The 13,997-nt window shown below is 44.9% G+C and overlaps 1 protein-coding gene and 1 long non-coding RNA gene across 4 annotated transcripts in view; one reads left to right on the top strand and one right to left on the bottom strand.

Annotated features, from left to right (window-relative positions):
• Positions 1 to 13,763, top strand: part of POU2AF1 (POU class 2 homeobox associating factor 1) — a 69,703-nt gene extending 55,940 nt beyond the window's left edge. For 2 of the 3 annotated variants that reach the window (XM_079101651.1, XM_079101652.1), the window contains exons 4-7: positions 7,343 to 7,473; positions 7,911 to 7,953; positions 8,037 to 8,302; positions 11,192 to 13,763. In XM_079101651.1, coding sequence (XP_078957777.1) covers positions 7,343 to 7,473; positions 7,911 to 7,953; positions 8,037 to 8,302; positions 11,192 to 11,506 — 755 coding nt within the window. In that variant the 3' untranslated portion in view covers positions 11,507 to 13,763. The remainder of the gene's footprint in view (positions 1 to 7,342; positions 7,474 to 7,910; positions 7,954 to 8,036; positions 8,303 to 11,191) is intronic. The other variant, XM_079101650.1, reaches the window with a different exon arrangement.
• The window catches only part of LOC306638367, a 71,751-nt gene that overhangs the window by 20,582 nt on the left and 37,172 nt on the right, over positions 1 to 13,997 (bottom strand). The gene's annotated exons all lie outside the window — the stretch shown is intronic.

Here is a 13,997-nt window from a genome sequence, read left to right as displayed (position 1 = left end):
TTTCTGCTCTGGTGACCCCAGTTTCTGTAAAGGGCGGGCAGATGCAGCTGGTTTCTCAGGTGGATCTGTCTGTTGTCATTTCAGTCGAAAAATACCAAAAATAAGACCTTGCGGGGAATTGTTTGAGTCTCTCAGTTCTTGTCACTCTTCACATGAACAGGCTGCTGGCAAGTTTCTTTGTGGACTGCTTTTTCCTCCCTCAGCTAGGAAACAATATTTCTTGGGGGAACTAGCAATCAAGGGGCACAGGATCAGAGTGATCAAAGCTCATACCCCAACTGGAAGAAGGAGAGTTAGGATTTACCCTTGGACCATTTGATGATTGAACTCCAGAGAAATGAATGGTACTTGTGCAGGCAGGGAGGAAGGAGGAAGGGGATGAGGAAGAAATGTACTGTGTTGGGAATCAGAGGTCCTGGGTTTGCTTGATGACATTATTTTAAATGTAGTATTGGGCAAGTCATCAAATATCTCCAAAGATAACTTTCCTCATCTGTAAAAGAAGGGAGGGGGAGCAGAATGTCTCCCCTATCTACTTCAGAGGTTGTCGTGTGGCCTCACATGAAATAATTTGAGTAAAAGGCTTTGTGAGCCACAGATCATCATGCAAATGCGAGTGTGGTTATTTCAGAGTTCTTGGGAGTTAAGACTCTGACCAGGAAACACATGGACCTTTGTCACCCATTCATTCAACCTACCTGGTTCTGGATAAAGAAGAAGTGGATCCAGCAGCCTTCCATGCTCTGCTTTTCCATAGGAGGTTTGGAGGGAGGGTGAACAAGTGGTTTGGAAGGTGAGGAGAGCACCTGGGGAATGGACACCTGGACACTTGGTGCTTGTGAAGAAAGAATCAGAGGGCTGCTGCTACACAGGAGCCTTTTCCACTTGAGGTCTTTGGCTGACGCTGTCTGAGGTTGTGGGGTGGGACAATCGGAACATTTGGGGCAATCCAATGTGATTGAGGCTTCTGAGTGGGAACACCTTAGGCAGGAGCTTGGTGGGTCTGAGTGGGCTGTGGGCAAGTGACTTTCCACTTACACCTAAAGTAACTTGAGAGGAGTCCCGGTGTGGTCACAGTGGATGTCCTTACTGGCTATGGCTTCTTTTCACATAGCAATCACCAGGTTCCTAGGTCCATAAGGTCTGGAGCTCTGTGTCTCTAAGACTAAACAACTCTTTGTAGTTCCTCCAAAAGTACTTTAGGAGTGAGCCTTCCCTGGTCCTCTTTGTCAGGACTGTTCTCTCTAGTCCCTTTCAGCTCACCTAGGTTTGGGGAGCTTCTAAGAGACTGTGGCCTTCCTTGAGCTTTTCCTATTGTACTTACCTGTGGTTGATAAGTGCAGGGGTGTTGAGAATGAATGGGTACCTTAGAGTGGGGACACAGGGAGGGGAAATGCCACTGATTCTTCTCCTTTTCTGGCCAGGCCAGAATCTGCCACCATCTTTGAGATCTTTTGATAGAGACATCCCAGCCTCTTGGTCATGACAGAGCCATGACACCTTGGCTGACCCAGCAGACTGACAAGCAACATCAAATCCTAATTTAATCCATTTTCTCTCATATCTTCTGAACAACTTTAAAGCCACATCTCCCACCTTTGTTCTTCTTTCATTATCCATATTTTCTTCTCTGCCTTGAGTGTTATCTAGATTTCTAGAATATATAAGTGATGTATTTACATGTCCTGGCTGCAAGTTCCCCTCAGTTCAAACATTAGTGAATGAAAAACTCACAATTACAAGTATATGGATCTCTTTGTTGGCATACATTAAAAACAAAAAACAAAAAGCGGAAACTAGAATCTAGAGTAAATTGGGTGGGAAAGATTTTCTGTAGCATGTCAAGTCCAAATTTGGCCAAAGCCCAAGTTCTTTCTTCCTGCTTGGAGAAAAGTCAGCCATTGTCCATAAATGTAAAGAACAGATTTGACTCAGACCTTCACCCTAAGAGCACCAGCAGTAGCATTTCAATTAGGAAATCGTTTAGTCTACTTTTCCAGAAGACCTCAGCTCTCTTAGGCCATAAACACAAACAAGGTTCTTTACATTCAAGTGAATAATCTCAGTAACTTTTCAGATTTTGTTTTTAGTTAGAAGCTAGGGCAAATTTGTTAGCCCTAGGTTCGAATTCCTATTGTTCAATTTTTTGCTTTTGATTTTGCTGGAAGTGAAAATAAAATTTTGTTTTTCCTTAGTTAATCTTTTTTTTTTTTTTTCTTTTAAACAATAGTGAAGATCAGCAGTAAAAGATTTTACAGTGGTAACCTGGAGCAATCAATAGACTGTCATATTAGTGTGTTGCATGTCCTTCTGGGCTTGAAAGTTTTTATCTTTCAAAATGGTCTTGTGTGCCTGTAACCTTGAGGTTCAATCAGTTGTGAATGGGAAGAATTCTTAGTGGAGAAGATTGTCAAGATGGGTGTCAAGATGTGTTGGAAAGATTTCTGTTCTCTGGTTCCTGTGTGATAGAGATGCATGCTTATCCTGGATCCCACCTAGCCCAGCAGCTCTCTTAACTCTTGTTCAGATTGCTGCTTACCTGGTGGGAAATCACAAGGGAACAAGCCTGGAAGAAGGGTCTTCTCTCAAGAGTATCCTGGGGGCTGTTGTAGGAAATGAATGCCTGTCTGAGATGGGCTCTTTCAGATCTGCTCTGGAAGAGAGGTTGGTTACTGGTGACCAGTGCCTGGTGACCTGTCTCCTTAGCTGAGTAGCTTCTGTACTGTGGCGTGAATGTGGTTTGCATGAGGTCATTAAATAAACATGCGCTGAAATTTTGCATGTTTCCTCAGCAATATATTATTATACCTCCATCAAGGAACAGGAACACCATGCTTATTTAAATCAGTAGAATCCTGTATCCTTAACTTAGTGCAGAGCGAGCACAAATGTGCAGCCTGGGATGCTGTGTGAGGTAATCTGTTGGCCTGAATCTGTTATGCTCTGCACTCTCCAGTGGAATGGCAGCTGCAGAACTCTTATTTTTGTGATGTGAAGCATGTCTGGGTGTGTGGCAGAGGGAACTGAAATATACTCTGCTGACTTTTTATACCTTCATATTTTTTTCATTGCTCATTTTGGAAAAGGGAAGCCCTCACTGGGGCCAGATTTACTGGTTTTGCTCTAAATTAATTTCCTTCCTCCCCTACACCCCAATGGCAACTGACTTCCAGTGGTATGGAAAGGAAATAAACTGAACTTCTCAGCCCCAGAATGAAGATTTCCAATGAAGGTCAAGAGGTTCATGTTTAGGTGGACAGGTTTTTCTGTGATGGGCGACAGAATGCCCAGGAGACTTAAAAGGCCTTCAAACCACAGGTTAAATAGTGAGAAAGCTTCAGGTTTTAAGGCTGTTCTACCTGGAGCTGCAATTTGATCAGGGGATTATTAAAATTTCTTTTTAATTCTACTTTTGGAAATTGGTCTTTCATCTTCTCTGCTAATGTATTATTTCATCTGTTCTTTTATATTCTTTGGATAGTCTTTTAAATTGTTATTTTAAGAAATTATTTTTAAAATTCTTTAAAAAATCTTTAAAACAGTCTAGTTCAGTTGTTTTAAAGTTAGTTGAATTCAGGAATCCAGCAGCCCCGAGGTAAGGCAATCATTATTTCAGACAAACTTCTTTTCCTCTTGCAAAGTTGTATTTGTAGGCTCATTTCTCATACTGATGACAGTTAGAAGTACAATGTTTACTGTGGAATTAGACAGGTCCATTGTTGCTCCACATAGATTGGTATGAAAGGCACTTGACTATTGAGTTCCCTTGGGAATTGTTCTGAGGCTTTGGATTCTGATATTTCACGAGCATTTTGCACAGACACTGTTGGAAGCAGCCCCACTATTGTCTTCTCAGGTGGAGTCATTACAAATTCCTTGGAAGTTGTTTTGGATATAGGAGTGGGCATCAGGAGACCTTGGGAGCTGTGGGAACTGTAATAGCAGGAGGTGGGGACTTAGAAATTGCTCTGCACACACTCTGTTGTTTCGGGGCACATCTGTTGACGCTGGGTTCCAAGGAAGTCCAGTCTTTAGAGGGTGATACCCTCTGCTCACTGCACCGCCTCCAAACCCTCTTTGTTCATTGATTTGAAAACAACAGGAGGCAGGAAGCCCAAGATCCTGGAAGTGCCCAGCTGGTCTCTATTCAGCCAAGTGTGTGGTGTGTCCCCTTCCTGGTAGGGAGTGGAACTAGGAGGCCTCTGGGCCCTTCCCCAGAACTGTATATGCAAATCAAAGCAGGGAGAGCAATGTACCTGTCTTTGATCTGGGCTGAGATGTGTGCATATGGGATCGAGCCTTTCTTGTCTCCCAGCTAAGGTTAGAGGGTGACCACAGTGCTTGAACCCCCAGATAACCTCATACCTCATATTTTTCACAAGTGCACAGTGCCCTAGTCTGCACTTTGTGCCAAAGGAATAGCTGAAATCCAACTAGAAACAAGTGTGAGTTGAATGACATGACTGAACAAAGCTGACGTGGTTGTGAGTGACCCTGAGAAGGAGTAAACAGAATATGGGAGAAGCAGTTATCCCTGCTCTTTGCCAAGTGAGGCCACACCTATGTTCTGTGGGCAGCACAGAGCATCAATGAGCAGATAGAGACATGGCAAGTGGAGCTTATATGGGAATGAAACACCCAGAATGAATGCTTGGGGTTAAAAAAAATGTCACTGACAATTAGCTAAAGACTGGGAAGTTAATTCGGGTCTCCAGGACCTTCAGATGCTGAAAAGGATATTACTCTAATGATAATATTAGTTCACATATACCAAATGCTTTTCCTGTGCCGAGTTCTATTGCAAGCACTTTACATATAGTTATCAAATTATCCTACAGCATGCATACAGTTATGATCTTCATCTTATGGATGAGGAAGCTATAAATGGATGAATTGGGAGTTTCTTTAGAAAGTAATGTAAGGAAATAAAGTTCTTCTTTTCATAAGGCAGGTTCAGTAGGAGGAAGAACTTCCTGATATTATACTTCTCCAAAGGATGGTGGAAGGAAGAGAAGAAAAACGTGTATTAAGCATTTACCATATGCCTGAACTTGGCCTTGGGATCTCCCCATGTATCACTTCAGTTAATCCTCACAATGATTGTATTAAGGAGTAATTAGTGTCATTTTACAGATGGAAATTGAGGCCCAGAATCAGTAAATAAATCTGAGAATTTTCTAGCAATAAATAACAACCTAGATTTGAATACCAGTGCTATTGGTTCTCCAGTCCATTGTTGTTGCTGCTTAGAAGCAAGGTGAAGGTGATCAGGGCACAAATACTAGACCAGCTCCTCCTATTGTACACTTAAGTGTCAGCCTAAATTTCACAGGTTTGTCCACAGTCATGTCACTCCACCCACACTTGTTTCCAGTTGGATTTCCAGCTATTCTTGTGACCGTCATTCCACTGGTAACTGTTTTATTGCTTATTTTCCTGACTAGACTGCATGAAGCACATGGGCAGGGGCTGTGTCTATCTTGTTCAGGACTGCACTCCTAGTGCCCAGGAACATTTGAAAGAGTGAATGAATACCAGTAGAGAACACTTGTTATGACAAGGAAAATTAAAATTAGGATAATTAATCTGTTGGGATGTTGTAGGGAGATTCTTCTTTTAAATCAGGGATGATTTATCAGTGATTCTAATCCCAGCACATCTTCAGAATTACTGGAGGGATTTTTATCCATGTTGATTCCTAGGCCTACATAAGTCTCCCAGAATCAGACTTTCTAGGAGCAAGGACCTGGCTGTCTGTATTTTGCATCACTCTAGTTGATTCTGCTACATTGTCAGATGAGGGACCCCAGCTGATGTGTCTGAAGCTTAGCCTGATGCACATCATCTGTCCCTGGGCTTGCATCCTTCCTGCTATTTGTGCGTAAGTTTCTCTGCCTGCTGGGCTTTGAGGCCAGGACAAGCTGATGCTGAGAGCCCAGAGGGAGGTCTGGTGCTGACTCAGGCCTGGGACCTTATCAGCTGAGTATTTGCTGAGCAAAGTTCAGCCAAGGCAGCACTGTGGATCCGGGTTTAACAGATATCCAGGCTTCCGGACCTTTGATTCAGAGTCCGGGTCCCTTGGAAACTTATCAGTGGATGATAATGGGCTCTGTTTGTGAGTCCTAAGAGTCAGTGCTTCTCACCACTCTTGGCCTTGAAGGATCCAGGGCCTATAAACCACAGGCTGTCTGAACAGGCACATTGTCACTGCACAGCCAGGGTTGCTCTCCCTGGTCAAGAAGGGCCCTATATTCTGGTCCATATTTGGGTTGGTGCTTTGGTTTCTTGGCTTTGATAACAAAGGCAATGAAAACCTTTTAGCAGCAAGGTAGGCACTGTAGTTCCAGGTTATATAGATCACCTTTATGTGATTGTCCTATTTCCTGGGAGTCCCAGAGAAACTCGGTGCCAGTTGCTATAGCCCATTAATTCTAAAGGTACTGGAGATGGGAAGGGAAGGTGAATGGCAGCACATTTTGAAGAATCACCAGTTGATTAATCAACAAATAGCTACGGAGCTCATTAGGGACATAACACTTAAGAAGATATAGAGAAATAAGGTGTAATAGCTCACCTTGGGGAGTTTATAATCTAGTTGGAGCATTAGAAACTTATACCAAAAGAATAACTAATACCTGCAGAATACAAATTTCTTGAGTGTTTACTTTGCACCTGATTTTATTCAAAGCATGTAGTTTATTTCTTATTTACTATGTTAAGTGACTCCTCAGAACAATCTTTTGATAATAAATTCAGAGTCTCAGATGGGGTTTTGTAAATTGCCCACGATCACACAGCTAAATTGTGGCAGGGGCAGGATTCAAGGCATGTGCCATTGAACTCAGATCTTTCTGCCATCCTCTGCTGCCACCTATGATGAATACTAACCAGATCTGGAAATATTTGAGTCATGGCTATAGAAATTCCATAGGGTGCAGGGGTTGAAAGACGTAGGAGAGAATCTGACTGTGGTAAACCTCAAGATATGAGGAAGTTAAGACATGCAGGAACCATGTAGAGAAAAAGATAGACCTTCTGGTGGAAATCAAAGTTTATGTAGTTGTTAGTGTGCAAAGTAGTTAGAAAAACAGGTTCAGCACTCATTGTGAAGTCCTTTCAATTTCAGACAGAGGGGCTGGGCATCAACTTCTGGGTGTGAAGGAGCCACATAGGGGTTGGGGGCAGGAAGAGTGACAATACCAGGAGAATATTCTAGGAAGTGTCGGTGGTCCTTGTGTTCAAGCACAACTTAGTAGAGCAGGCAGATCCTTGAGGCAATGGGCACCTGGGTTTGGGGTTTGTCTGATAAGGGCCACAGGCTCCAGTGACATTGCTTTCACAGCCACAGCTCCTGAACAAGCTCCAGCCCCACCTCGACCATACCAGGGTGTCCGTGTGAAGGAGCCAGTGAAGGAACTGCTGAGGAGGAAGCGTGGCCATGCCAGCAGTGGGGCAGCTGTTACGCCTACCGCGGTGAGAGGGTCACAGTGTGTTGTGGGGGCTGGTCAGGGGGATTGGGCAGGAGTGTACCCTTTGGGGGCATGAAGGTAGGCAGTTACATGGTGATGTGTAGGAGATGGACCTACCAATTCCTTTGAGGTGGGATGAGGGCCAGGGGACTGACTTGAACAGAGCTGTTGATGGGCCTCAGGAAGTGAAAGACACACTTCTTGGTGTGGGTTGAGGGTTCCTTCTGGGAAGAGGAGGGGTCAGTTCCCTAAATGCACAGCATTCTTGCTAAATGGAAACACAAACCCCTTTAAATGGTTGGGGCATGAGCTGGAGTGTTTTATTCTGACAAAGGGAGAGTCTTCCCTATGTGTTCTACTCTGGGGTCCCTAGACAGGTTTCCTGCATAGAACTGACTGGAGATGGCTAAACACCAGTCCTGTCTTCTCTTCTCCCTTTAGGTGGTGCTGCCCCATCAGCCCCTGGCAACCTACACCACAGTGGGTAAGAGCTCCCCACAGCCTTGGTCTCCTCCAGTCCCCGCGCTGTTTGGCATCTGCAATTCTATAATTTCCTTTCTCCCACAGGTCCTTCCTGCCTTGACATGGAAGTCTCTGCTTCTACAGTGACAGAGGAGGGGGCCCTGTGTGCCGGCTGGCTTTCCCAACCTGCCCCAGCCACTCTCCAGCCCCTGACCCCATGGACACCTTACACTGAGTATGTGTCCCATGAAGCTGTCAGCTGTCCCTACTCAGCCGACATGTACGTGCAGCCCGTGTGCCCGAGCTACACGGTTGTGGGGCCCTCCTCAGTGCTGACCTACGCCTCCCCTCCACTCATCACTAATGTCACGGTATGTCACATAAGACAGAGCGGTACCCGTTGCCTGTGGCACCTGTTTAGAAGCAGGGCTGACTTTCTGACCCCTGCTGTTGGTTCCTAGGATTATCAGGTCATCTAAGTCTACCATGTCCTCCAAGAAGTTCTGCTCCTAGTTTTATCTCCTAATTATCTCCCATAAAGATACCTGTCTTGTCATGCCTTTTATTCACTTTGGTGGGGGAGATCTGCTTCTGTCCTGAATCTCTCCAGCTGGCCTGTAAGCAGTGAGTCTTAGTGACAAATTGAAGTTCTTAGTGCATGGGATACCAGGTAAGCTCTGCCTTTCAATTCAGATAACTCAGGGAATGATTGTTCACTTAACAATGGAACTGCCAGAAAATTTCTAGACTGAGTAAAAGGTGACAGAACTTTGCTGAAAACTATTTTTAGGTCAGATCCAACTGTAGGGTAACTGTTGTTGTTTTTATTTATTTATTTTTATTTATTTATGTTTTTATGGTTGTACACAAATTTTGAGCTCTGTCTCTAATGTCAGATTGCTTGTGTTCAAATCCCCACCCCTTTACTTACAAGCTGTATGACTCTGGGCTTAGTAGCTTGACCTCTCTGAGCCTCAGTGTCCTCATCTGTAAAATGGAAATACTAACAAGAGGGTGGTTGTTGGGATGAAATGAGGTCATGCCTGTGGAAGACTTAGCACAATTCCTGGCATACAGAAATCACTCAATAAATGTTACTTACTGTCATCATATCAAAGTCTGCCAGCAGTGTCAACCAAGCAATGTCAACCACTTTTCCTTCAAGGGCCAGGCAGGAAAAGAAGGGCCTGCCCCCAGCTTCCCCCACCCCTAGGAATGGAGGAAAGCAGTCACAGTTTTGTGTGAATGGTGTGACATATGTGACCAAAGGAATGGGAATCCCTCCAGTGTGCAGGAAAGAAAAGGCCTATAGTTGCGGGGGTACCCAGCTGTACTCCAGGGAAACTGGGAAGTAGATCTGGGTCTCATGAGCAGTCACAGAACCCACCCTCCAGGTGGAGCTTGTTTTGGCTCCCCATGTCCCTTGGGTTCCCTGGAGGGTCCAGTGTCATCCGATACACCTCCCTGCCTCTTGCATCTTCCTGGCAAGGCCTGTGGAGGGCCCACCTAGCTATCCTTGACGTGGAGATCTCTGCTTCTGCCATGAGGAAGGAGGGGGCCCTGTGTGTTGGCTGGCTCCAGAGATGTTTCAACGCCTTGCTCAGACAAGTTATTTCCATATCAGGGGCCCCTGGGGTGGACAGGAGAGGAGGACATAATGGTTCCCAGTCATTTCAATACCAAGGATTCTTTTCTTTCTTTATTCCCTTTCATCATCCCCACCTTCTGCTTTGAAATGTTCTGTGTATCAAACAAACTGTATTTAGTAAGAAATAATTTATTTGTTTTGCTATTTTGTGAGTTAACTCATCAAAGCTGGCTTGTGCTGCCAGTCAGCACTTCTGATCAGCAGAGATAAGAACTGTATGGTGCTGGTTTGGTGTAATTCTATCCCTGCACAAGGAACCCTGCAGCTGCAATTGACTTATAGAAGTTGGGAACACAAAAATGAAGGTCTCCTTTTGGATTTTTGAAATAATGGAAATAATTAGGCTTTCCCAGATCCTTTCTAGTTTCAGGTTGCTGGATTGGGCTTACAGGGCTCATGTCAAAGGAGAGGAAGTGGATGTGCCCAGTGAAATATACACACCAGCCTGGATGTTGGGAGCTTCCAGCTCCAACATGCTAGAGAAAAATACCCTAAAGCCTTGCTACTCCAACTGTGCTCCCTGGACCAGTTGCATTGGCATGGCCTGAGATCTGATTAGACGTGCAGAACTCCAGGTCCCTCTGTAGACCTCCTGGACCTGAATACGTGTTGTAACAAGATCCCCAGGAAGTTGAAAAAGAGCTCTGTTCTAAGAGACTCCAGTAGCTAGTTTACTTTCAAGGCACAGTGGGAACTGGAGAGAGATGACAAGGGAATAGGGATGAAAGGGGGAGATTTTGGTCATCTCAACATCAGTTCACACAGAGAATCTCCCCTTCTGCATACTTTCCTCCACTATGAAATAGCAGGATCTAGGTGCTGCCTCTGGTGAGCTGGATCTGTGAGGTAGTCAATGCAAAGGTGGGATGTATGGTTCATGGAGCACATGGAAGAATGGCCCTGGACCTTGGAGGGTCATGGGGCACCATGGGATGTGATGACCACGTGCAGCTCAGAGACTGGAGGAGAGGATGCAGAAGACACAAGGAGCTGAAAGAAGGCCATGTTCATTGACAGAGCAGTGCTTCCCCTGCCACAGAAGGGCTGGGCCTCTCTGGTAACCACCAGAAAGTGATGGAGCTGTGTTGTGCTCCCAGACCTCAGAGGCCAAAGCTGCTGTGTGGAGCCAGGACTGCCTTTGTGTCTAGGCAGGATAGCAGCCGCCTCCAAGATACATCTACTGAGCTATGTGACAGCCTCATTCTTTAACATGTATTTTCAGACTTTAAGATATGTATATTTTTCACATTTTAAGGTTTCTGAAATTGGGATGTATTTTATGTTGAATGAAATCTAGAAAATCCTCTCTAATTTGCTCAGCCCTATGATTTCACTACCATTTGTATCCCATTTAATAGATGAGGAAAATGGAGCTTCTGAGTTGGGAAGTAGCATGAGCATGAACATGTAGCTAGTAAGTGACAGATGATGGGTACAGATTAAGTGTGTCCAGCTCGCCCTGGAGGGAGGTTTTGAGAAAGAGGAGGTGGAGCCTCCTGAAGTGAGAAACCAGGGAAGGGCAGAGTTGAGGGAAGAATTGGTGACTCTTGAGTCAAGGGCAGGTGGACGTGCCAGGGCTGCTAAACCTTGGTCCTGTGTTTCTTCATCACAGACGAGAAGTGCTGCCACACCCACGGTGGGACCCCAGCTGGAGGGCCCAGAGCACCAAGCGCCCCTCACCTATTTCCCATGGGCTCAGCCTCTTTCCACGCTGCCCACCTCGACCCTGCAGTACCAGCCTCCAGCCCCAGCCCTGCCTGGGCCTCAGTTTGTCCAGCTCCCCATCTCTATTCCTGAGCCAGTCCTTCAGGACATGGACGACCCCAGGAGAGCCATCAGTTCCCTGACCATCGACAAGCTGCTGTTGGAGGAAGAAGATAGCAATGCCTATGAGCTTAACCACACCCTCTCTGTGGAAGGCTTCTAGGGCTGGATCCCACTTGCGAGTCCTTTTACCTGAAACTGGGATTTATAAATGAGCCAGGGATTGAGTTCGGATTCATATCTGTTTGGAGTGATCATTTCATAACTACACTTTCTACCCAAAAGTAGAACTGTAGTCTTCCCTTCCCCCTTCCCTCTCTTTTTCCTATTTCTTTTTCCAGTCCTCTTCCTTTGGGGAGAGAATTACAGGGATATTGAGGATAATATTTTATGCCAAGTGTTGCCAATTCTGCAGCCCACGTTGTTTCCATTTCTATCACGTCTTCTTCCTCAGAGAAGACCTCTTTCCGGTGTCCTCTGCTGTGTCATAGCAGCAGCAGCCCTGTAGAACTGTCCTAGGGCCAGTTACACCCTCTGTAATTCTGAGATGTATGGGTGTCCTACGGGGAGACCAGCTCTGCCAGCATGTCCTGGGTGAGGCAGCCCAGGGCAAACCTTGTGCCAGAGTCCTTGAGCTGTCAGTTCTCATAGTTGCTCCTTTGTTTGCTGTTCTCAGCTTTGGCCAGATTTACAGTCTAGGCAGCAAAGGCTCAAGGCTGGGGCTCAGTGTAGCGACAGGTGGGGATGGGAAAGGAACATCAGGTTGGGTAGGGGCAGGTCAGTGAGTGGGGAGAGAGATACAAGAGGGCTGGGAACACACATTGGGCTTGGGGTGGGGTGTGGAAGGGGAAGCTGGGTCTTATGGGGAGAAGAGGAAGGCTGAAGAGGGATTTAGCTCCAGCTTACTTGAATTCTAAAAGGAACAATGAATTCAGGAAAAATACTGCATTAAGAGTTACTTTTGAAGCTCTTCTTGACATATTTCCAAGGAAAGCTGAATTGTCAAAAGTATGGATATGTTTGTCTATTTGTGTCTCCCTCTAGACCATCTGCCATACCCCCTGAAGCCTAATGGCAAGGGGTTCTGCTTAGTGCTGTTATGTGGAATTTTTAAATGTCTTAGGTCACCTATAAGCCACCATTATGAGGAGCCAGGGTTTCTTCCTTCCAAACACCATCCTTCCTGGGGGTTTCTAGAACCTTAGCCAGAACTACCATTAGGTTTTATTTCAAATGTTCTTTTATATTTTTGCGGGTGAAACATCATTTGTAGGGGACGGGGTGCAGTTATTGCCAGGGTGCTTAGCTCCTGATGGTGGATGTGTGCCTTGGGAACCAGTACATCGTCTGCCGATGACACCATTGTCACCATTAGGTGGTCATTCTAGTCACTGGAATCCACATAGAAGTAATAGACGTTGCTGGGAAATGAACAGTTTCTTTGACACATCTTTGCTATTCTAAATAAAAATTCTGGACAAAGTTGCCTTCTTTAGAAGTTTTTCCTGTTTTGGGTTCTATTTCAACCCAAATTTCTTGGTATCTGCCTAAAACCCCAGTACACATATTTTGAATTATTTTTATTCATACTTAATGTTTCATTTAAAAAGGTTAACACAGCATTATAGGTGACAAATGTACATCTTGGTTGACAGTATGTGAGCAGGCAAGGGAGAGGGAAGGTCTCAATCCTGTTTGATTAAACCCCTGGTTTCCCGTAGAAATCTGTGCAAGATTTTCCAGCTCTTTAAGGGTTTGAGAGGATGCAGAAACAACCCTTACAAAGGAGCTAAAGTTGGCATAGTATGTATTTGTTAGAATTGAGATGGTATCTTTTCCCCTTCTTATTTTGAGGCCCAATGCCTTGTTTGTAATCATCCATCTAGGTTTCTTTCTGGGTTATTCTGCTAAGATGGAAACATTTTCAATAAAGATTTATGGAGTCATTTCTGCACCAAAGTGTTTTATTTCTTATAAAATTAATCCCCCATAGTTTTCAGTCTCCCATGAGGCAGTGCCATTAGAGGATTTTGCAAAGTGATCTGTTGCAGGAGGAGATAAAAACCCATCCCTGCTGTGTTCACAGTCCAGCTCTCCCATGCAGGACACACACATATGGCATGGCCAGGTGGCTTGGCCTCTAGCAGAGCCGGGAGCAGAGTCGTGTCAGAGAATTGAAAGATCTTTTAACTCTATTGCTACCATTATTCATGTTAAATGAGTAACTTATGATGCTGGGTGTTCAGGGAAAATTTCTATCATCAGCATGTCTAAAAAGACACCAGTCAGGACCCAGGGACTGTGACATCATGCCCAAAGATCACAATGAAGCCAGTCAGTTCCCTCCACCACCAGTTCTTGGAGAGAGTAGCAGTTTTGGAGGGGGCTCCTTTTCCTGGTGATTTCCTGAGTTACTAAGGACTTCTGAGCTCTCTTCCTTTGTTGTTAATCTTTGTTGGAATAATTGCTTTTAAATTATCCACATTATTCTACTATATGCCTTATTTCCAGATCTGGGGAGTCAGTAACACATCTAGTTTTTTAGCTCAATTGAGATTATGGGGATCATTAATCATTTTTGTGTAATCTTGTTGATCAAAACCTAGAAAAAAGGGCTGGGGTTGTAACTCAGTAGTAAAGCATTTGCCTAGCAG

Source organism: Sciurus vulgaris, assembly GCF_902686455.1.
Source record: "Sciurus vulgaris genome assembly, chromosome: 11".
Taxonomy (NCBI): domain Eukaryota; kingdom Metazoa; phylum Chordata; class Mammalia; order Rodentia; family Sciuridae; genus Sciurus; species Sciurus vulgaris.
Note: the sequence above shows the minus strand (reverse complement) of the source record. Positions and strands in the feature narration are given on the sequence as shown.